Genomic DNA, 20,855 nt, shown 5'->3' with positions numbered 1-20,855 from the left:
CTGGAGAATAAAGCAAGATACCACCATAAATATGACAACTTTATTAAAATATACATATGAGTACAAATTAATGATTACGTGGATAAAGTTCACTGTCTGTAAACAAATATATTAAAAAAGAGCACGTCTTTTTTGTGATATAAAGTGCAGTAATGTTTCCATATTATATACAATATGTCAGCATTAAAGGGGGGGGTTGTAAGGACTATGGCACTAACATTTGGTTACAAGATAAAATCCTCTGAAAAAGTATACACCTCCATATTACAAAAGAGGGCTTGGGCTTGAGTTCATTTAGCAAATGAAAATCTGCTTCCCACCACGTTAAACGTGAGAAAGCATTGAGGATAAAGCAGGGAGGAGGCACTCACCCCCTCTGCTAGGGAACACACCGGTGCTTTCACTCTCGTGGGACCGTGCCCACCCCGCACTGCATAGGCACAAGAAACCAAAGGACAAGACCTTATGAAACCACGTGAATGTCTGCTGATGGGGGAAATCAAATATACACGATCCTATGTACAGCTCTGATAACCAATGTACAGCAGCTCTGAAAGCAAGCCGTGCCAGCGGAGTGAGGAAAGGAACATCCATCCCCAGTGCTCACCAGCAGGGCTCCGGCCCCAGCCCTGCACTACGAGTGGGGGGTGCGGCAGGAGCGGCAGCAGGCTTTGCTGTAGTACCAGTGGCTGCACAGGTTCACTTTGATGGCCAAAGCACAGTTGGTTCCTGCCTGGTCCTGACAGCTGTCATCTGGAGGGGAGAGAAGAAGAAAGGCATGGGTAAGGAAAGAATAAAACACAACACCAACAATACAAGTTCATACAATTGCCTTTGGCACCACATACAGCCCAACGCGTGGCTGTGCAAAACGCCACCCCATCTGTCAGCACCATGTCCCTATCGCCAGGCAGAGCGGCCCCTAGAAAAGCCACGTGCTTTCTCCATGAATATCATCATCCAGCTAAACCAAGGTTCACATTCCATCTCACACAGCCTGCCCCAGGGAGCCTCCTCGCTTGGTCCCACTCTGCAGCTCAGGCTCTTCCCTATGGAACAGAGCTGCCCAGAGATCACCAGAGCCACCGAGGGAGACTGGACTGAGCTGTCCCTAAGCAGAGGAGCTCCCATGGGAGCACAGAGGATGACCTCAGCACCCAACTCCTGCCCAAAAACCCTACTTAAGGTATTTGGGGCAGATGAGCTGTTGGGAGAGTGGGAAGAGAGCAAAAACCACTATAACACACATCCAGCTCCCTCCAGACTAGCATTTTGCTTCAAGTCTGTATATAAATTGTAGTTTTTGCATCATATCCATAGGAAGCACAAGAACAGCCTGCTCTGGGGGGACCATGGGAAGACCCCAAAGTCCCACACTACATCCCTGACCCACAGGGGTGGCAGAGCTGTCAGCAAAGGCACCCGCTGAGCCAGGAGCTGCCCCAGGCCTGCCTGCTGTCTTCCTGCTCTTTTCCCACCTCAGTTTATTCTCAAATCCTATTAAAGAATTAGAACCGTGTGTTTGCTAAAGATCACAGGGGCTTTGAGCCAGCAGACGAGTCAGATAATGAGATAGTTACAAATCCCGCAGGACATTCGGAGACCAAAAATCATTAAAATAATGGCACAGACGAAAAACTTCCTAGACATGAGCTGAAATCACACAGAAGCACCACCTGAGTCAGCTCCCTGCAGCTCCCTTTTTTCTTAAGGTCAGAGCACGTTGCTTGTGAGCTCTCCCCTTTATTTAATGGTCATGTATAGAGGCATACAGTGGTACAGCACACAGAGCCATCATAGGGGCATAGAGAGGGCAGATCCCAGGATGACCATCAAGATAGCGGTGGAAAATGAAAGCTAAAGGTGTGCTGCTGAGGAAGGGGCTCACCTGGGGGCTCGGTGGGGCAGGGCTGCAGGTCACAGGTCTGCTTGCCCACCGGCTTCACCAGGGGGTCGCAGCCACGGACGATGTCCTTCCCCTGGTAGCACTTGACATCCCGCATCCTCACACCGATGCCGCAGGTTTTAGTGCACTGGGGAACAGAGAGTGGGGTGAGGTGAGAACCCCCCAGCACAGGGGGCTGTGCTGTGCAAAAAACAACCAACCAACCAACCACTGGAGCAGCTGGGGGCATGGGTGAGCACTGCCCCTCACTGAGCACTGTGTCCACACACTGCACTGCTGGCCCCTCACTGCCTCACTGTTGCCAGCAGCAGCAGACGTCTGCAGCAGACTGACTGCTATCCATGGATGTGCTCCCACCCCTGGGGCTGCACTCCTCCCTCCTCCTGCTGCTCTCTGCAAAGAGCCATGGCTGAGCTGCGTGGCTCAGACACTGCTTATTGCCATGGGGGGCTGTGGCCCTATAGCTTATAGGGTGCAGGCACTGGGTTTGATGTCTGTGCAACGTGTCTAGGGGGCTTTGCAGAGCAGCTCCCAGGCTGTGCTCGCTGCCTGCTGCCCTTTGGCCGCCTCTTCACGTGAGGATTACTGTAGGGTTTCTTGGGCTAATTATAGGCTGCCACGACAGTTTTCAAGACTAAACAAAATGAGCTCCAGGCAGACAAAAGGGGCTGCATTGGGGAGCTCTTGTGGGGAGCTGGGATCAGCTCTGCAGCTCTTCGCAGAACTGGGGTATCCCATATCAGCCCAGCCTGCTCCCAGCATCACTCCCCAGCTTCCAGAGCCCCAGCTCTGCTCCCCGCCAACCTGCACGGCAGCATCTGTGTGCTGCTGGAAAAAGGTGGTGAAAAAGGAGGAAAAAAAAAAATAAAGAGGGAAAGAAAAAGCCAAAGCTAACCCCAAATAGCTCTTATTCCCGATCTGTACAATGAAGCAAGTCCTGTCTGCATTTTGTCAGAGCTGCTATAGCAAAACAAAGGGGCCCCTCTCTGTGCTCCCTTGCAAAGCTTCAGCCAGCTCCACGGGGTATTTTGCAGGTGTGCAGCCTTTGGTACAAGGCCACGGGCTCAAAGAAGGCATCTTCCCAGAGCAACTCCTTGTACCCCCACCTACCTCTGACCAGGGGGTGGTGTACCACTTGAAGCACGGCCGCTCGAAGCACGTCGTCTCCTCCACAGGCTTCTTGGCCACGTCACAGTCAGTGGGGTTGTGAGTCTTGATCTTGCCATTGACAATCTCCAGGCAGAGCACAATCCTCTTCTTCACACCCCGGCCGCACGTGGTGTTGCACTGCAGGGTTCCTCACCATAAGCATCTTCCATTGCCACCGCCACGCATCGCCCCATCCCCAGTCCTTACCCGCTCCCAGTCCTGTGCCAGCCAGTGGGACGGGCAGTTCTTGTCCCCGCAGGGGTGGATGGCCAGAGGTTTTGTCTCCAGGTTGCACTGTGACTCCGGCACCACGCGCCCATCGCTGGTTTTGCAGTACACATGTCGGATCATCCTGCCCTGCCCGCAGCCACCACTGCACTGAAACCACAGTGGGCACAGCAGGCGGTCACAGTGCAGTCCCAGCTCCACAGATAGGGAGCAACATGCCTGCATTCTCCCCGCCCACCTCATCCAGGGATGCTCGGGGTTGCAATAAGAAAGCAAATGCCCGCTTCGCTTCCTCTCGTAGGGGGCCAAAGCATCCTCATCTCAGCAAAACTTAGCACAGGCAGAAAGGAAAGTGCCACAAACAGGGAAATGCGGGACAGTTTTCAAAGAGTCTGAGTGAGGGGCTCTGGATGTCTCCCCCTTTGCTGCCCTACACTTTGGGGGGAGCAGCAGCCACTCCAGCCGAGATGTGCGGAGCTTCACAGCACCGCTGCTGCCATGGAAACTGCTTATTTTTAGCCATAGGATAAAAGCTGGGTAAAAATAGCTTGGGACAAAAAGGGTCTCTGTAGCAGAAGCATGCAAGAAGGGAAAACAGGGTGAAAAGGGAAAAAGGGTCATCCTCTGGGTTCTGAGCATCAGTACTGACAAGCTCAAGACCCCAAGCCCACCAAATCCCAGCGCTGCCACATGCCTAAAGCCACAGCATGACCCAGGTGTGTCACCCATCCCTTCCCCGGGCTCACCGGTCCCCAGTCAGACACAGTCCACTGGCGGTCGCAGGGTGGCCCTGTGCAGTTCTTCTCAGCCAGGGGTCGGGCGCTGGCATCACACAGCTTCTCCTCCTCCGAGCAGCGGATGTCCCGCGTCACCACGCTGCGCTCCCCGCACCGCGCAGAGCACTGTTGGGGGCAGAGGGGACACACAGGATGGGTACGGGGTGATGGGAACTGGGAGATGCTTTTGAGGGTTTTGCATTTTTAGCCTGGAATTCTCTACAAATGCATGATGAAACCACAGAGCTGAGATTTTTTTTATCCTGCGGATAAATTTGGCACCGTGCAGCCCAGTGACATTTAGAACCAGGGTTGAGTTACTGCAGTCCCCCATGCACGCGTTTGCTCTGTGCATGCTGTAAAGCAGGGAAGAGTGTCAACAGCACAGCGCTCAGATGCACTGTGCTGATACGTTAATCCTCAGATCTCCAAAACGTGCTTTTTTGGGGGCTTACTTCCCCAGCCAACTTGGCACCCAGCTTCAGATGCAATCCAAATTAGATTAGTTCTGCCGCTAGCTCAGAGTGAGCGGCTCCAGGGTTGTCTCAAGCAATCTGTCCCTGACACATGCTGGAGGTGTAGAGGGGTTCTGGTAAAATAAGCAGCTCTGGTTCTCTCTGCCAGTCAAAATATTGCGAGAGCACGTGTGCAGGGAGCCTTGTTCTACTGGATTGAGAAAGTCAAAACATCCTGCAACAGCAGAAAGGAGCAACCCTCCATCAGCAGCATGATGGAAACGGCTCACCCAGTCTGAAGAGGGAAGGAGATGGGGAATGATGACTAAGAATGGTTTTGGAAGGCTCTGGGAGGAAGGGGTTTCATTCATTCTGCATGGGTTTCATTCTTCTTGTGGTGTGGTGCAACAGGAGGTGAGGAAAAGGTGCTGATGGCAACACCGTTTCCATGCCAACCCCATTCCTACTTCCCTGTGAACCAAAGGAGCAATGCACACCAGTCTCAGGGGCAACACCAGCACCATGCATGTTGGATTAATAAAATAAAGTGATTTATAATGGTGGCTGCCCCATCCTGGACGATATATATTATATTATTAACCGGTGTGCATTGGTACAAAGACAACCATCACTACCATGGTCCTAAGAAGTTCCCCTCCAATGGCCACGAGTCATTCCAAAGCCTCAGAGCTCACCTCTGACCACTCAGACATCTCCCATTGTGGCCCACAGGCCGGGTTCTTGCAGACTTTGCGCTCGTCGGGCCGGGTGATGTCAGCTGACTCACAGAGGTCACTATAGACAGAGCTGTCAAAGCCTGGAGAGATCATCTTCCAGCAGCGCACGATGCGGAACTGGTAGCCCTCACCGCAGGTACGGGAGCACTCACTCCAGCTGCTTGTCTCCCACCTGTGGCAGAGCCAGAGAAAGGATGCAGTCAGCAAGAAGCTGGAGGGGTGCAGGCAGCCTTTGGGGTGCTACAATCAGCCTCCAGGAGAGGCTCAGCGTAGCACATTTGGAAGGGCCTCCTTCGTTCCCCCCATCCAGCTGCAGGCACACGGCAGCTCCTCTCAGTGCTTGAGCTCGTGAAACTGGACCAGCCCTACTACTGATCTCCATGCTAGGAAATAATTAGGTTAATGTAAACGGAGAGTGAAATCCCCATAGTGTGTCCAGGATAAGGGAGCAGCACCATCCCCTTTCCCTGTGCTCTTCTTGCCTGCACTGCCACCTGATCTGGTTTTCAGCCTCAATGTGCAGAGCTCAGTGAGATCTTACACCCCCAAAAGGTACATACATCCCCCTCTTCCCTCCCCAGCACAGCTAGCCACACTCTGCCATCAACCAAGCTGGAAAACAAGCACTCTGCATTTTCACAGGGCTATACCCAGCCCCTGGTACCACCCCAGTCTTGCTTTGCACTGTGGGTGAAGTCATCGCAGAGCGTGCACCAGGCTGTTCTACTTCTCTCTTTGCACTGCTCATGGTCTGACACTGTCACAGCCCTCCCCTTCAACAGACACAACCACTGCTGCTCCCTACAACAAGCACATCTCTGCTGTACTGAGGCGTGCACAAGTCACACATTTCCGCTCAAGACTGCAATCCAAATCATCCTTTTTTTGGATAAAATACTGCATCAGAAGGGATTCCAGCACATATTTCATCCCTGCCAACATCTCACACTTCACCCTGAGCACAAGCAAACCTCAGTCACGTTTAGGACGTTGAAGAGGGCAGAGAGATGGGTCCCATACCTTGGCTGGCACTCTCTCCCAGCACAGAACTCATGGACAGGCTCAGGGCGGGTCATGGCATCACAGTACGTATCGTCCACTTCGATCCCATCATAGCGAACGCACATAGCATACGTGGACATCACTCCTAGTTTCAAAGAGAATACACATACAAAAAGACTTTTATGTTTTCAGCTACATTTTCTAAAGCTTCCTCCTGAAGGAAAGCAGCAAGCCAGCCCTTCTGCCCATGTGGAGGATGCTGACCAGCAAGAGGACCACGGTGGCCACCAGAGCCAACCTAAGCAAGGGCTGAGGCTGGAAGTGGGTCCAGCTATCGTGCTCAGCACCAGTAACAACGAACAACCACTGTGTTCACATAGAAAATGCTCAGGGTCTGCTGGGATGCTCCTCACTTCCAGGCTGGTGGATGTAGGTGAGATGGAAACAGCCCCTGAGCCATCCCAACCACTTCCATTTCACCTCCAGCACTGGCACAAAGAGAGCCTGACTGTAGCCTAGCCTGGGGGACAGAATGTTATCCAGTCTTTCTTTGGGTTTTGGGAACCAGCAGGCTGCTCTGGCTGCAGGTAACTGCAGATGCAGCTCTCAGAAACATGAGATTTGCATGAAACTGAAAAAGACATCTACAGCTCCTGACATTGCATGGTTCCTCTGCAATATGTAAGTAGGAAAAGGTAAAAAGAAAAGCAAATTTTAAGTAAAACCTTCGCCTGCTAGCTGAAAACTGGGCATCCCTAGGGTTGCGGTCTCTTCTTCTCCCCTTACTTCTAATGCCAGAGGCCTCATAATGTAAGGATTATTCCTGAGACCACATTGGTGAGCAGTGTGGCACTGTGGGACAGAGCAAGGTCCTTCCCTTCACCTGAGGGCCAAGGAGGAGGGAAAGCAGTGTCCTGGAGACAAAAAGGGGGAATTTAAGGAGCAGGCATGTCACTGTTCCAAGGCTCAGTGTCACAGCTGACATCAGGCACGGCAGCAGCAGGAGCGGGAAACCAATGAAAAAGCCAAATGCTGCTTTGTCTCCTGCCAGAGCAGAAGAATCCTTCTAATTCTGCTCCGTCAGAAAGAAGCTGAGCTTTTCAAAACCTTCTGAGCATTCAAAAGGGGAAGGGAAATACAAGATGATGTGGAAGAGAAAGCAGGAGCCTGGCAGCATGGATTTCAATCTGTTGCAGCTGCTGAGGTTGAAGGAGCCAAAACCCAGCATCAGGACCCTGCAGGGCTGGTAAATGCTACGTGGGACTGAAAGATGGAGAAATCCCCTGTGCATCACCAGGTCCTTCCCATCCCTACCAGACACAGCGCGACTCACACGGCTGGGGCTGTTCTCGTAACTACCTGTGGTGCATGTAGAGCTGCAGGGTTCATGGGAGGAAAGCTTCCACCTGTACATGTCAGCAGCACTCACACCTTGGCCCTTTCTTAACAACTTCAATCTGTTTCTAGCAACAAGCACAAAAAAGAATAAAATAAAATAGTGTTTACAAGGAGAGCCGTGATATGCCACGTCAGAGAGACACATCTGTGAGCAGGTTGGGTTTGGGAGGGGATTGGCTTTGTTTGTCGGTTGGGTTTGGTTGCTCTGATTTTTGGGGTTTGTTGGTTTGAATTGTTTCGTTTTCGTTTCACAACATACCTGTCCTGAGCCCCAAGTAGAATCCCCAGCCCAGGTTAGAGGCAGAGCTTCCACTGTCTAGAAATAGAGAGAATGGGATAAAAATACCCACAAGTAGAAACAGTTCAGAATTTCACAAAAGTTTGCATTTTTCTGCTCAAATACACCTGGCCCTCGGCGTACAGCGGCTAAAGGCGCAGCATCTCCTCCCGGCGCCGCTGGGCTCGGGCTGCTCCCAGCTCCTGCCTCGGGGTCTCAGCAGCCTGACGCTTTGCTTTGGGACACGAAGGCATGCCGCTCGCCTACCTGCTGCCTCGGCCACTCTCGCTGGGTTGTTTTGGTTTGGATGCGTGATTCGCATCGCTCACGTTCACGCTACGGTCAAACGCGTAACGCCATTGGGGGAAGGGAGAACAGATTCAGCCTGGTGTGTGAAAAAGCAGCGTCAAACCAAGAACAGCAGCTTCTCAGTGCGTCGTACATCCCGGAATGTTGTAACACGTCAGGGATACGGCACCTTCCCAACAGAAGGCTTCGGTCCTCAGACCTTTGTCCAGACCCTGGAGGTGCCTACGCTGATTGGAACAGGGGACAAGGCTGTATCCTGACATCCAGCTGTCTCTGGCCTGGCAAGATACGCAGCTTTGTGATTTCTAGGCAGCAGAAGCTCTGGGATTGCCTTATTTAGTTGTTTGTAAGTTCACGTCCAGCCTATCCAATCCACTCTGACACTGAGAATCCAAACGTTCCCTTCCAGACCCACCCTCCTTCCAGCCATCCTCCAGGAGGACTGCACACAGTTCTCCTTTCCCCTGGTCATTTTGCCTCTCATTTTGGCACAACAGGCATTTCCTGCTTTCAAAAGGGAACTGAAACAAACGTGGCTATTTTTGCCCCCCCTCCTCCCCACAAAATAACCACCCTGACTTGCTATACATAGTGCTTCATCTCGCCAAGCAGCTCTGCCACCACCAGCCCTGACACAGCCACCAGGACAGCGTTCAGAAGAGCCATGGGAACAGACATCTGGGTTTTATGTTGCAGTTTGCCTGGAAAAGGGGCTGGGACCTCACTCCACTGCTCTAAGACACCAACGCCAGCATCATGTTGCCCTGAGATCAAGGCATTCTTGCCCAGCTTCACAAGGGGAAAATAAAATAAACATCTCAGGGCAGAAAATCCTTCAGCACTGCTCCTTTCATGTGATCCTAAAGGGCTTCTACATGTAATGAGGTCACAGGGATGAGTTCTTTCTGGATAAGCCAGACATTTGGTCACAGGTCAGTGCTCAGCTCTCATCATTTCCAGAAAGACAAAACATGTTTTTGCTCTCTAAATGCCAACAGCAGCACATCATCCTCTAAACAACATGGGTGGGTTTTTCCTATTTATTAAAAGCATTGTGATAATGTTTTCTTCCATGCCTGCACTTTACTTCTGCTTTTCATGCAGGAGCAGCACCAGGCCATTAGTGCCAGGTACAGGTCAGCCCTTGCTGCTGCTTTCTAGTGAAACTCTTTCATGGGGCAGCAGAAAAACACCCCTTTTGGCAGCAACTGGTGCTCTGGCTGCCTGTCCTCCCAAAGCCAGCCCTGTAGCAGGAGGAGAAATGCTAATAAGTGCAGCTGAAGAGGAGATAACTCCTGGAGGATGGCTCCTGGAGCACAACAAGCCCCTGCTCCTGCTGGAGGAACAGGTCCGGCCCCTGTGCTACTCCTTGCACACCTCGTGGTCCAGCACCCTGCCCACGGCTGGTGGGATGGGGAGCAAGACCCCCCACTCTACTTTCACATTTTGTTTCCATGCACATGCTCCACAGGGCAGCACAAGTTGCTAAGGGACTTTCTGGATGGCTGGAGGGCGAGGCCCTGTGAAATAAAGCACTTTTTTTTTTTGGACGATGCTCCCGAAATCAGAAATCTAACAGCTTTTTCAGCTGTTATCATTTAGATCTGAAAAAAATTGTTTCATTCCAGAGAGCAGTGGGAAGAAGTAACACTGCAGAGCAGAGCCAAGAGAGGAATGGGAAGAAAAGCACAATGCTTGGTACTTCCACTGAATGGGCTTAAATCCCTGAGCTGTGCCTCTGCACCTTTGATAGAAATGGTTGAGGATAATGGGAAGAGAGTTGGTTTGCTTTGTTTAGCACAGGTAACAGCACTCAAGGCACTGACAGTCTATTGGGGGCTATCCTGCAACAGTCACGTTGCTCTGAGTTTCAAAGCATGTGCTCCTGGGGAGGCTGGAAAGCATCAGCCACATTTAACAGCTCCTGGAACAGAGGCGTAGGTTACAGGGTGCTGCCCAAGGCCACCCAGGGAGGGTGCAGGGAGCAGAGCAGGCTCCTGCTGGCCCCGGAGAGCAGCACTGCAGGGAGCTGAGGCGCTGCCCTCACTTGTCAGAGGGCTAACAAAGTGCTTGCTTTGGCAGCAGAGGCAGGGTTTCCAAGCCAAGCCACAAGAAGAGATGATAGACAAGCCCGTGGCAATGTGTAAGTGTTCTTATCATTAAGAAGTCTGTTGATATGTTTGGCTGCATGGACATTTTCTTTAGCATAAACTAGCATAAGTTCTAGATAAATACAGCTAACTATAACCAGAGAGCATTTTGTGCAGTGCTTTTCATCTCCTGAAGTTCAGAATCCCAACCCATGTTTTAGGCAGTGGGAATTGGGCAACAGAGCTGAAGTAGCACACAAAGGAGCTGTGCACTCAACCAAGACAGGAGGGACCCAAACCCATGGTTGTGCCTTGAGACCTGGATAGCCCCCAGGGCCTCATTTCAGCCCAAGCTCTCTACGGAATGCTCACATCTATGACTTCATGCAAGGACTGTTAATTGCAGCTCTGCCTCATGCTGGGAACATGCTGCTGGGAGCCCTGGGGCATCTCAAGAGGTATCTTCATGTCCATGTAGAGGAAGTTCTGTCCTGAGACTTTCACACAGCCTTGTCCAAGTGAGTTATGCTGCTAGAGACAGATTACACTTCTTTAGCTTCCCCACTGCACTTCTGTAATGCTACCACTCAAAGCCAGCCAAAGGAATCCTGAAGCGCCAGTTCTATTATCAACCACTTTAAGCTGCCAACTGAGTGCTTTTGATGTTCTTATCAGAGCAGTGATTAATTGCACTGTTTCTTCCTCCATTAAGGCAACAAACCTAGGCTATTTCTGTAGGCCCTGCACAAAAGCTCTTGTTCTGCTGTGCCTCTCCAGCAGCAGAGAAGCAGCAGGATCAGGCCAGGGGAGGAGGACCATGGGTGGCAGTCAACGGGGCACATAGAAAGGGCCCAGGATCAACTTCTGCTGCATCAGAACTAGGAGAAAGGTGCCCAGGGAAATCAGAGTGGGACATTACGACAAAAGTTTTGTTTGTTTTTATCAACTCTGATGATGTGCTATGACAGAGCAATAGGCAAGCTGACAGCCATCACGTGGCCTCACCAACAGCCCCACTGAGGAGAGCAAATTTTCCTCTTGCTCAGAGGTTCTCTCAGCTTTCTACTCAAACCATTGGCCCTTCCTTTCAAGTCAATCCCTAGTGGGAAGCTTTTGTGACATCCTACTCCCACTTACCTTCTGGCTTCCAAAGAAGGTACAAATTACGCAATGGGTCTGAATTGCGTACAGTGCTATTACGAGTTGAGAACAACAATAAATAGGATTGACTACAAAGATACATCTCCTACCTTGCTTTGTGGGTTCTGTTCCCTTGAGAGCTGGTCATGGTGACAGTGGCATTTGAAAACGGTGTCTCTGCAGATGAATTGATGGCTTTGCCATTGCTGAGCTCCATGTACGTGCCATTGATGGTGTAGGTCACAATGCCATCAGTGTCCTCGTAGTCAACGTAGAGGCTGTCGATGTGGGATCCCACAGAGTTGATTGGGTCTCCCTGGGCAAAGATGCTGTTCATGGTCATGTTGAGTACCAACTCCTTTGAGTCAGAGGACTTGTCCAGCAGTTTGTCTGTGATGGCATTCTCTGAAAGGAATTCCCTGGAGGTGAACCTGGCATCAAAGTCTCTGTCATCATGGTCTGTCTGGTAAGTAGACCTGGTTACGTTTGAATCTAGATTGGAGCCAACAGGGGAAACAACAGTGACAACCACAAAATGCATTTGGGTTGGGAGGTGAAAGCAACCCCAAGCAGCAGGGATATACCAGAGCCTGAGCAGCCATGTCAGGGGCAAGTGGAAGAAGTAGGGGCCTTGGGGTAGGAACCCTTGGAATTGCGCCCACTTGGAAAGAGTCCACAGCTCCCCGTGGGCTTCATCTTGCAGTTGTGTGGCCCAAGGAGGAGAGCCCAGCACACAGCAGCAGGGTCCCAAGCAATAGCAGAGGTAAGAATGGTGCCCAATGGTCCCAAGCCCATAAGCCATGCAGGGGAGGCCCCCAGGGCAGCTTGGTAATGGGATGCTCAAGGGACTGGGGAGGAGAGGAGCTTGTTGGCGCTTGGAAGAGTGTGGAAAGTGAGAAAGGGGGTTGTGATGGGGAGATTGGCACACCTACAGCTCCCTCCCTTCAGCATTAGGCAAAGCATCATGGGGCATCAGTGGGAGAGCTTACCCATGGCATCCCCCACCCACCAGAAACCAGAACCTGAAGGGCAAAGAGGATTTATGAGCAGAGATGTTTTAAAGAACTTTCCAAGGTTTCCAAACAAACCAGTAGGATCACTAGAGTTAGAAACAGAGCGTTTCTCCACAAGAGCTCTGAAAGCAGAACAGTGAGGCCCAAGTCTCCTCCTTACCTTTGGGTTGTTTGCCCTTCAGTTTTGGCTCACAGTCAATTGTTTCTGCTCTTTCATAGACCTCATTGGTTTCCTGACCTTTGCTCAAGTTTAAATCTTCCTCCGTGTCCTGTCTTCCAAACACCTGGTTCTCCAAGTCTATCCTTTCCCTGGAGATTTTCCCAAAATAGGTTGCGTTGTGTTGGATAAAACCCAATGGCACATCTCCATCAAACTCTCTGCTTTCTTCGCTATCTGACTCAGAAAAGGTGTAGTAGATGGGCTGGAGATTTGAGTGTGGCTTCCTCAAGAGAGTGTATTCAAACGTGATGGATGGATTTTTGCCATTTTGATTCCAGACCTAGCAAACATGACATTATTAACGGATGCAGTGAATATATGGCACGCAAAGTTTGTGATTCATCTTGGACTTGACAGTTGGTGAGTATCTACCTCACTGTTTCCAATCTGCTTTCCATCACGTTGCCAGCTTCACACAATTGAAGCCCAACATAGTTTTCCAAGAGTTAGTATGCAACACGCAAATTCGCAAGCAGTTCCCACCCAGCAGCTGAGCAACTGCTAAGTCTTGGGAGAGCTGTCTTCATGTGCACAGACCTCCTTTTTGAGGCATTACAGGGAGACGAGGAGCAGGTGATTAGGTAACTACCCCTTCCCTTACAGGCAAGCCCATGGACACAAGGAAGATGGTGGGGGGTGGCACTAGTTGGTTGCCCAGAAACAAGTGTCTGGTTTTAGATTGTTTGCCCCTTCTTCCACTCAACACAGCTTCTCTCCCACCACCCCAGTCTCACACACTTGAAAAGACAAAGCTCACCATTATGTTCAATCCTTGGTTTGTTGGTCCTTGTGCAACAATATACTCTATGCCAGTCTCATAGACATCCATGGGCCGGCGATACTTGAACACCGTGCCTGCAATGTTGAAGTTCTTTGGGCTGTCAACTTTGTAATTCCCATTGAAGAAATAGTACCCAGCTTCATCAGCCACAGCTTAAGACAAGAGAAACAAAACAAAATTAGTTCCAAAGGCGAGATGTAATGTTGCCACTTGTTTGCTCAGACTATAAAGTTATTGGAGTGTCACAGTAATGAGACGTGTTTTCTCCTACACTCTAATGCATTTGTCAGATGTTGTGTTCCCAACATGGATCCTACAGGTAAATGCCCAGAACTCTGGGCTATGTTTTCCTCTACACTGCAAGCTCCCAGGCACATCAGCTAACAGCACCGGCACAGCATAAACACAAAACAAGAACAGCTCTGCAGACAACAAGCAGACTGCCAGAGGCTACAGGTGGAGATGCCTCTCCAGGAACCCTGATTTGACCACATCCCCCCAAGACTCATCCAGAGCTATCCAGAACCTGTCCTTAATAAAGCCTTTTTTGCTCAAACCCTCTTGTGCATGGCCATGAGCCTCTGAGGCAACACCAGAGCATGACAGCAAACACGTGCCTCCACTGGGCAAGCCCAGGTTCTCAAACAACCCTACAGAACAGCTCTGCCTTCTCCAACTCTGAGATCAGCCTGTGAGCCATCCCCATGGTGCTGCTGTCAGGTGGCCATTGCTCACTGCCCAAGCTAGGAGAGAGGGCATCACGGCAGAGGTGATGTCACTTGATTGTCATCAGACACCAGCCTATTCAAACTGCACTGCAGCAGCAATGATAGCAACCAGCAGTTCTGCATTAAAGCAATCAGAATGCAGAAATACACAGCCCAGATGCTCAGGCTGAAGTGAGGAGAAATGCACGGCTGATTTACACCAATGGATCTGGCTAGAGTCTGCAATAAAGCTACATTCATACAGACACTGAAAAAAATATTAGCTAGCACACATGCATTCTAGGGAAGTACCAAGAGGTTATACACACCCAGAACATCTGCAGATTTTTTCCGTTCCACTATCTGGATATCCCTTGCTCCAGCAGGAATGTGCGTTACCAGGGAATAGCCTATGGGAAACTACAGATTAATGAAAGGAGAACTTTGTAACGAGTTATCTGAACACAGTGCTCAGCAGACAACGCTGTGAGTCGTGAGCAAATGGGACAAATCCTGGTAGCAGCACTGCAGCTCACTCTGCCTCAAACCGATCTCCAGAGATCACTACTCATGCCTGAATTAGGTCGCTGTATTTGGGACCAGTAGCCTCTGTTGCTTTACACTAATTTTGGAAATCCTGGTCTTTCAAAACATCCTCGCTTCCTGTTATTACTGTGCATTTATTGCTAGTTTTAGCGGGTCATGGGTAAGCAAACAAACCTCTTGCATAACTATGCTGCTCCATTCAGAGAGCTCAGATTCCTGAGAAGGGTCATGGAAAGAGACTGTTTTTGCAGAAGGGTTTCCCTGCCCAAATCTGCAAGTGCATCAGCATAGAGGACACATGGGAAAAGGTGATGGGGGACACTCAGTGGGAGCTTGAAGCAGTTTACTGAAGAAATAAACGCAGCTAAAAACACAAATAAAGCAAAGGGACCCTTGGAGCCTTACCCAGATGAGCGTTTCCTTTCCTGTAACTCCCCGTCACATGAGTGCAGCTGCTCCCATCTCCTTGGCAAACTCCACATTTATCCAAGGTGTGGGTGGAAAAGAGAATGCCATCGCAGCCAATTGGCTAGAAAAGGCACAGAGTACTGCGGGTCAGGCAAATATTGCACCCCTTGTACCACTCTGAATGCTACTAACAATATTTTTGCTATAATGTTTAACAACCTCACATTTTCCAGACACGCAAACCCCTCGGAAATCAGTGTATTTGCAGGATGTTCCATCCCGAGCCTGAACCATTAATTGTCTCTGACCATCCACAGTGGTGCAATGGAGGTCACAGGGCTTGCTAGAAATGTGAACATAGTCATCTAAGGGGAAAGGATATAGAGACACATTCAAAACAGCAGAAACACAATAACTTTCATCCTACCAATGTCAATGAATCTCTGCCAAGCTAAACAACAGCAACACAAATTGCACAGCAGCCAGCGCTGCAGGAGCCACAACCTCTTGTGCCTGCAGGTTGGACAGGAGGTTGTGCTCCTGGCAGCCTGCTGCTGCAAGCCTTTGCACAGCTCCAGTGCTGGAATGAGATGCACCTGCTGCTGGCAAAGGTACCACCAGCATCACAGCCACTGTGCTGTGCAAGGGCGTGCAGCCACATAATATACATTACACACATGCACATTCATATATCAATATTTAATACATACATTAGTTGTTATAAATTGACATACAAGACTATTCAAAACCACGTCAGCTTATAACTCAAGATCTCTCCCATTGACATTCTCCCAAGTTGGGCTCAGTTTGCCCCTTGCTTTCTGCAGATGCTTTACAATACCCACAGGAAGCAAGAGACAAATCCATGCGTGCAGCAGAGCCCTGTGCCAAGCGTTGCACTCCACAAGGAGAGAGCAGCGATATACCCACTGGCAGCATCAATGGCAAAACATTATCCTGCCAATCCCCCAGGAGACACGTGAGCGCCTGCTAAAAAACAAAACAGTTCACTGTCACTATTCTGGTGAATCATCATCTTGAAGGGTGAATACGTTCATAGAAATTATCCCCCTCCTATGGCAAGGTGACAAGGCTGAGCAGAGCTGACCACGTCCCAGCACACAGCCCTGCCATGGGGATGCAGGCAGGGGCTGGTGTCACTCAAAAGGAGGCAACAAGGAACATCATGAAGCATAACTGTTGGTTGGTATCTAGAGACACCCAAGCAAGAAAATTCTGCTAAATCCTCTATTTTCAGACACCTAAGTTCCCAAGGGGAATCCTAGTATCCCCTGGAATTGGCTGGGACTTTCTTAAAGCTTGGTTTCAGTGGGAGTTAGGTGCCTAAAAATACACTTACAGTATATATATCCCAGTCTGACTCCTCAGTTATCCCTGCCGTTTTGTGTCGCTCACCCTAGATGACCGAACTGACTCCATCTCAGTGACATTTGGCAGAGCCCACACAGTGTGTGGGAGTGAGCAAATGTCACAGGAATGCACTGCAGCCAGCAGCAGCCCCAGCTCACCACACGCTGGATGAGGTGGATGCTTCCTGCCAGCACAGAGCATCACCCCATGTCCTCATCCTCCAGCCTGCCTTCCTTGGGAGCGGTGACCAAAACAAGCTGGAGGATACTGTCACAAATGTGTTTTGTTATTTTATTTTTTAGGTAACCCCGCAGCTGGAAAACCCTCCTTTGAACCCGGGAGGCAGCTGATTGTATCTCTGAAAAAATCATTTTAAAACAGCAGAGGAGGGGCCTTCCTGCACTCCATAGCATCATAACTATCAAAATATTTTGGCTAAGCATTATGAAACACACAAAGAATGTCTTGTTACCAGGGTATAAAGGTTTCCATTGATACGTTCTTCCATTATACACATGGGAGTTAAAGGATGAACACTGCTCCTCTCGAAAGCTCCTTCCGTTTGCAGGGCACTCCTAGAATGGGATGCATTAACATCCCGATGAAAATCAAATGTGGGAGAGGCTCCTGGCACACAGCACCCCCTGCAAGGAGCACTTTTTCCATCACCTGCCCCATCCAGAGCCACATCCTCCTCCTCCCACTGTGGGGACAGCCAGGGAAACCCCAAGGCAGATGGCACAAGGACCCCGCTAGGTTTTATGGCCCCCAACAGCAGGGATAGCAGCCAGAGAAGGGAACTCCAGCTGCTAGAGGGGCATATGGGGGGCTGCTGCAGCACCTCCACTCCAAGGGACTCAGGAATGCCATCACGTGAAGCAAACACGACTTCCCAGTTTTTCCATCAAATGCCACCAGCAAGAAAAAGGATATCCTTACTTGTACTTTGCAGAGCTGATATCTTTTGGATGTTCCAGTGCAAGTTTTATTAGCCAGCCCACTCACTGACTTTCGTCTGAATAAAGAAATAATGGTTAAACAGGGGTCAGAAATACTTTTCTCTAAAGGAGCTGTTGTTCCCTGCGTCTTCAAGACCTGTGTCCACACAGCAAAGCCACACCTGAAGGAAAAACCTTGGGGCCAGCACAGTGCATCTCAGCTCCCAGGTGACAGTGAGAGGGCAAGAGGTGATGGCCCCACACAGTGCCAGGGGAGGTTCAGGTTGCATATCAGGAAAAACTTCTCAGAGCAGTGATGCAATGGCACAGCTGCCCAAAGAGTGGTGGACTCACCATCCCTGAAGGTGCTCCAGAACCGTGGAGATGTGGCACTGAGGGACACAGCCAGTGGGCCCAGTGGAGGACCTTAGTGGTCTTTCCCAATCTTAATGGGAATTCTTTTCCTAATGGGGAGGACGCAGCCCCTCACAACACCACGCTCTAGCCACGCTCACCTTCTGCTCACATAGGATTTGCCAGCTGACCCCTCTCCACTTGCACTCACCCACTGAGCAACGACCTGGACCAGACCCACTCCCAGTGTGCACACACTGGGGTCTTCCCACCCGCATACCTCTGCCGCAGGCAGTGCCTCTCCTGGGACTTCACACCTCCACCACAGCTCCTCGTGCACGCCGTCCACTTGGTCCACTCACCCCACCAGTATGCAGTGACATCTGCACCTTCCTCCAGGCTGTTGGAGGTCTGAGGCAGGTCCTGCAAGCACCGGAGGGGTTTGGGAGAGAAGCAGCATTCAGCACTCATTGCAGAGCCCATCCAGCCCCTGCTGCGACATCCCAGTGCATTTTCTTCCCATCTGAGGTCAAGTCTGGGATTCCCATTCTTGCAAGAAATTCTGCTTTCTCAATTGTGTTTTCATTACAAATTGGAATGAAACTGCAATATTTGGGATTCCTCAGGAAAGGAAACGTTCATTGTTTAGCCCAGTTGGCAAAACCAAGCTCTCATACAACCCACAAGTTCTGGCTCTTGCTCTACCACAAACCCAGAGAGCTGATGAGCCGGCAGCAGCTGAGAGCTGAAGCAAAGCCCTGCAGAGCCACCCCACAGAGGCACAGCACACCCACAGCAGGCTGCACGAGTCCAGGTGCTCCCATTACAAAGGCCACCAGGTTTGTCACTTCAGGAGGATCCCGCACCTCCCCCACTGTTGCGACCCACACCTTGGGGACAATGAGCTGCATCACCACCATCCCATGGGTACCACAGAGGCTCGCATCCCTTTCCAAACCCCAGGACATTCACCAGAGACCCCCCAGTAAGGTGACACTTACCTGAGCTATCACAAAGGCCATATTGCCCACGATGAGAAGGGCAAGGGCAGCCCTCAGCCAGGACCATACACTGACAGAGATCCTGATCCACCTCCACCTGAGCATCTTCATCCTACGGAGCAACCACGCCGTGCTGAGCAAGACCTCATGCAGCCCTATGGGAGGACCCCCACCACCAGTGACTGCAAGGGCTTGATCCAGAGGTGGTACCTAATTAAAGGAAACATCAGCATGGCACAGGTTCCCATCCCATCTCAGCTGCTATCTGCCAACCCACACTTCTGCACTGGTTCCCAGTGGCTGCACCAGATGTCACCAGTGTGCCTGGCTTTTAGAAGACTTGTGTATTTCAATCTCACCAAGTATTCAATACAATTAACAGTGATTATTTTTCCTTTTCATTTATTCTACTCTAATTCCCAGCAATTTCTTGAATCCTGCTCTTATAGAGAAGAAACCACATGCAACTGAAGTGCAGAAACACAGCATCCCAACTGTCAGCCTTCCACCCCTTTCTCCATTTGCCTCACAAAAGAGAATAACCCAGAATGGCATTTTCTTAATTAAATCCCAGCTCAAAGCCAGAACATATTTCACTGTGAGAGCCAGAAACAGGCAGGCTTCAGGGGAAGTCATGCTTCCAAGCAATCAAAGCAGCTCACGTCTGCAAGAAAAAGCAGTGTAGAGAGTAACTTATGCTAACACCCCTTGACGGACAACTAGGCAATGCCTTTGGGAAAAGGGGAGATGGGAGAGAGGCTGCAGAGCAGCAGCACAGAGGCTTCTCTGCTTCTTTTGCTTCCTGCAATGGCTCTCGTGCAGCCGTGGAAGCGCAGACGTGCTGGCAGTGCCTGCACAGCTGTGGGATCTGCCTCGCACAGATCCCCATCGGGGCTCCCGGCTCCCAGCTCAGCTCCACTCTCGCCCCACGCATTGCTCCAGGGCACAGACGCGTTCCAAATCGCGGATCCATTGATTAATTGAAGCGCAGAGCTCTTGGCCGGGGATGCCGGGGACAGGTGGCTGAGCCTTGCCTTACACTTGGTTTTCATTAAGACTTCCAGACACTTCTGATTCCAAGCCAATAAAAGAGCTTGCTCAGAGTTTATCCTAGATCCAGCGAAAGAGCTTCACGCTTAAATAAAAGAAGGGGAAAATAAAGGAAAAGGGAAGGGGGGGAGGGGGAGAAGCCACCAGCAAACACTTCGGAACCGGGAGAGGAGGAAAACATACAGACCTGCATACAGACCCGCCCGCCGCGGGGGGATACGGTCGGAGGAGCGCCGTCCGCACGGGGACAGCGGGGACACCTCGGGCCGGGCGGTGCAGCGCAGGCGGTATCGGTGTCGGTACCGGGCGGTACGGAGCAGCGGAGCAGCAGCAGCCGCTCCTTCCGACTTCAAAGCTCTGCCGGGCGCCGGGCTCGCAGCGAGGAGAAGCCGCAGTGGCTCCCCCCAGCCCGAGCCGACCGCTCTTATAGCGAGGGGGGAAGCGGGGCGGGGGGGAGCGGGCGGAATTCACACCTCTCGGCCCGGGATGCCCCCACCCCGGTTAACCCCTCGCCTCCCCCGGCGCCGGCCCGCGGCCGCCAGCCGGTTTCCTGGTTTCCTGCGGGGAGGCCGGGCGGGGAGGGGGGGGGGGGGGAAGCGGCACGCATGCGTCCCCACCTCGGTTTTTTCACCCCCCCCTCTCCCCACGGGCAGGGTTGTGGATGGGCTTCTCGGCTGGAACGGGGCTTTCTCCTGCAAAAAGAGAATAAAATTCCCCTAAGCTGCGTTTTCGGTGCGGTTGGTTGGAAATCAGCGTCGTTCGCTCTGCTTCTGCCACGCCAAAGAAAGGCGATGGGAATAAGGTGGGCTCGATGCATTGCGGGGACCACGTCCCCCCATCTCCATCCCCCCACCCCATCCCCGGCTCGGTGACAGCCGCGCACGTGGCAGAGAGAAGCCAGAGGAGCACAGCAGCACGTGGGTACGTGATGTATGGAACCACGACACACGGTTCCCTGGGCTCGGTGTGGCCGATGACACAGCTGACAGTGACATGTGG

At 51.3% G+C, this 20,855-nt stretch overlaps 1 protein-coding gene across 10 annotated transcripts; it reads right to left on the bottom strand.

The window, feature by feature from the left end:
* Positions 1–18: 18 nt before the first annotated feature.
* ADAMTSL2 (ADAMTS like 2) lies at positions 19–20,403 on the bottom strand. Of its 10 annotated transcripts, none has more exons than XM_085239166.1 (20): positions 20,044–20,392; positions 18,807–19,016; positions 18,086–18,228; positions 17,453–17,528; positions 16,986–17,088; positions 15,362–15,507; positions 15,140–15,263; positions 14,518–14,598; positions 13,458–13,633; positions 12,641–12,980; positions 12,457–12,489; positions 11,578–11,959; positions 7,613–7,716; positions 6,272–6,398; positions 5,210–5,423; positions 4,030–4,185; positions 3,263–3,433; positions 3,017–3,193; positions 1,889–2,033; positions 19–753 (listed from the first exon to the last, which is right to left on the bottom strand). In XM_085239166.1, the coding sequence occupies exons 1-20, from the start codon at positions 20,047–20,049 to the stop codon at positions 635–637; spliced, it is 3,033 nt and encodes a 1,010-aa protein (XP_085095292.1). In that variant the 5' UTR covers positions 20,050–20,392; the 3' UTR covers positions 19–634. The 10 variants fall into 10 exon arrangements, 9 of the variants coding, with proteins under 9 accessions (XP_085095292.1, XP_085095293.1, XP_085095296.1 ...); XM_085239167.1 differs by having other exon boundaries at positions 7,613–7,710; XM_085239170.1 differs by having other exon boundaries at positions 18,807–18,918; positions 20,044–20,391.
* Positions 20,404–20,855: the final 452 nt, after the last annotated feature.

The sequence above is a fragment of the Meleagris gallopavo genome, chromosome 19, assembly GCF_905368555.1.
Source record: "Meleagris gallopavo chromosome 19, MGAL_WU_HG_1.1, whole genome shotgun sequence".
Classification (NCBI taxonomy): domain Eukaryota; kingdom Metazoa; phylum Chordata; class Aves; order Galliformes; family Phasianidae; genus Meleagris; species Meleagris gallopavo.
This window is presented reverse-complemented; position numbering and strand designations above follow the sequence as displayed.

Bases quoted from the DNA above. Each gene is read 5' to 3' on its own strand.
- ADAMTSL2 (XM_085239166.1), bottom strand. The intron at 18,229-18,806 runs GTAAGTGTCACC...CGGTGCTTGCAG, and splicing joins TGGCCTTTGTGATAGCTCAG to GACCTGCCTCAGACCTCCAA. The intron at 7,717-11,577 runs GTAGGAGATGTA...GCTTGTTGCTAG, and splicing joins AACAGAACCCACAAAGCAAG to AAACAGATTGAAGTTGTTAA.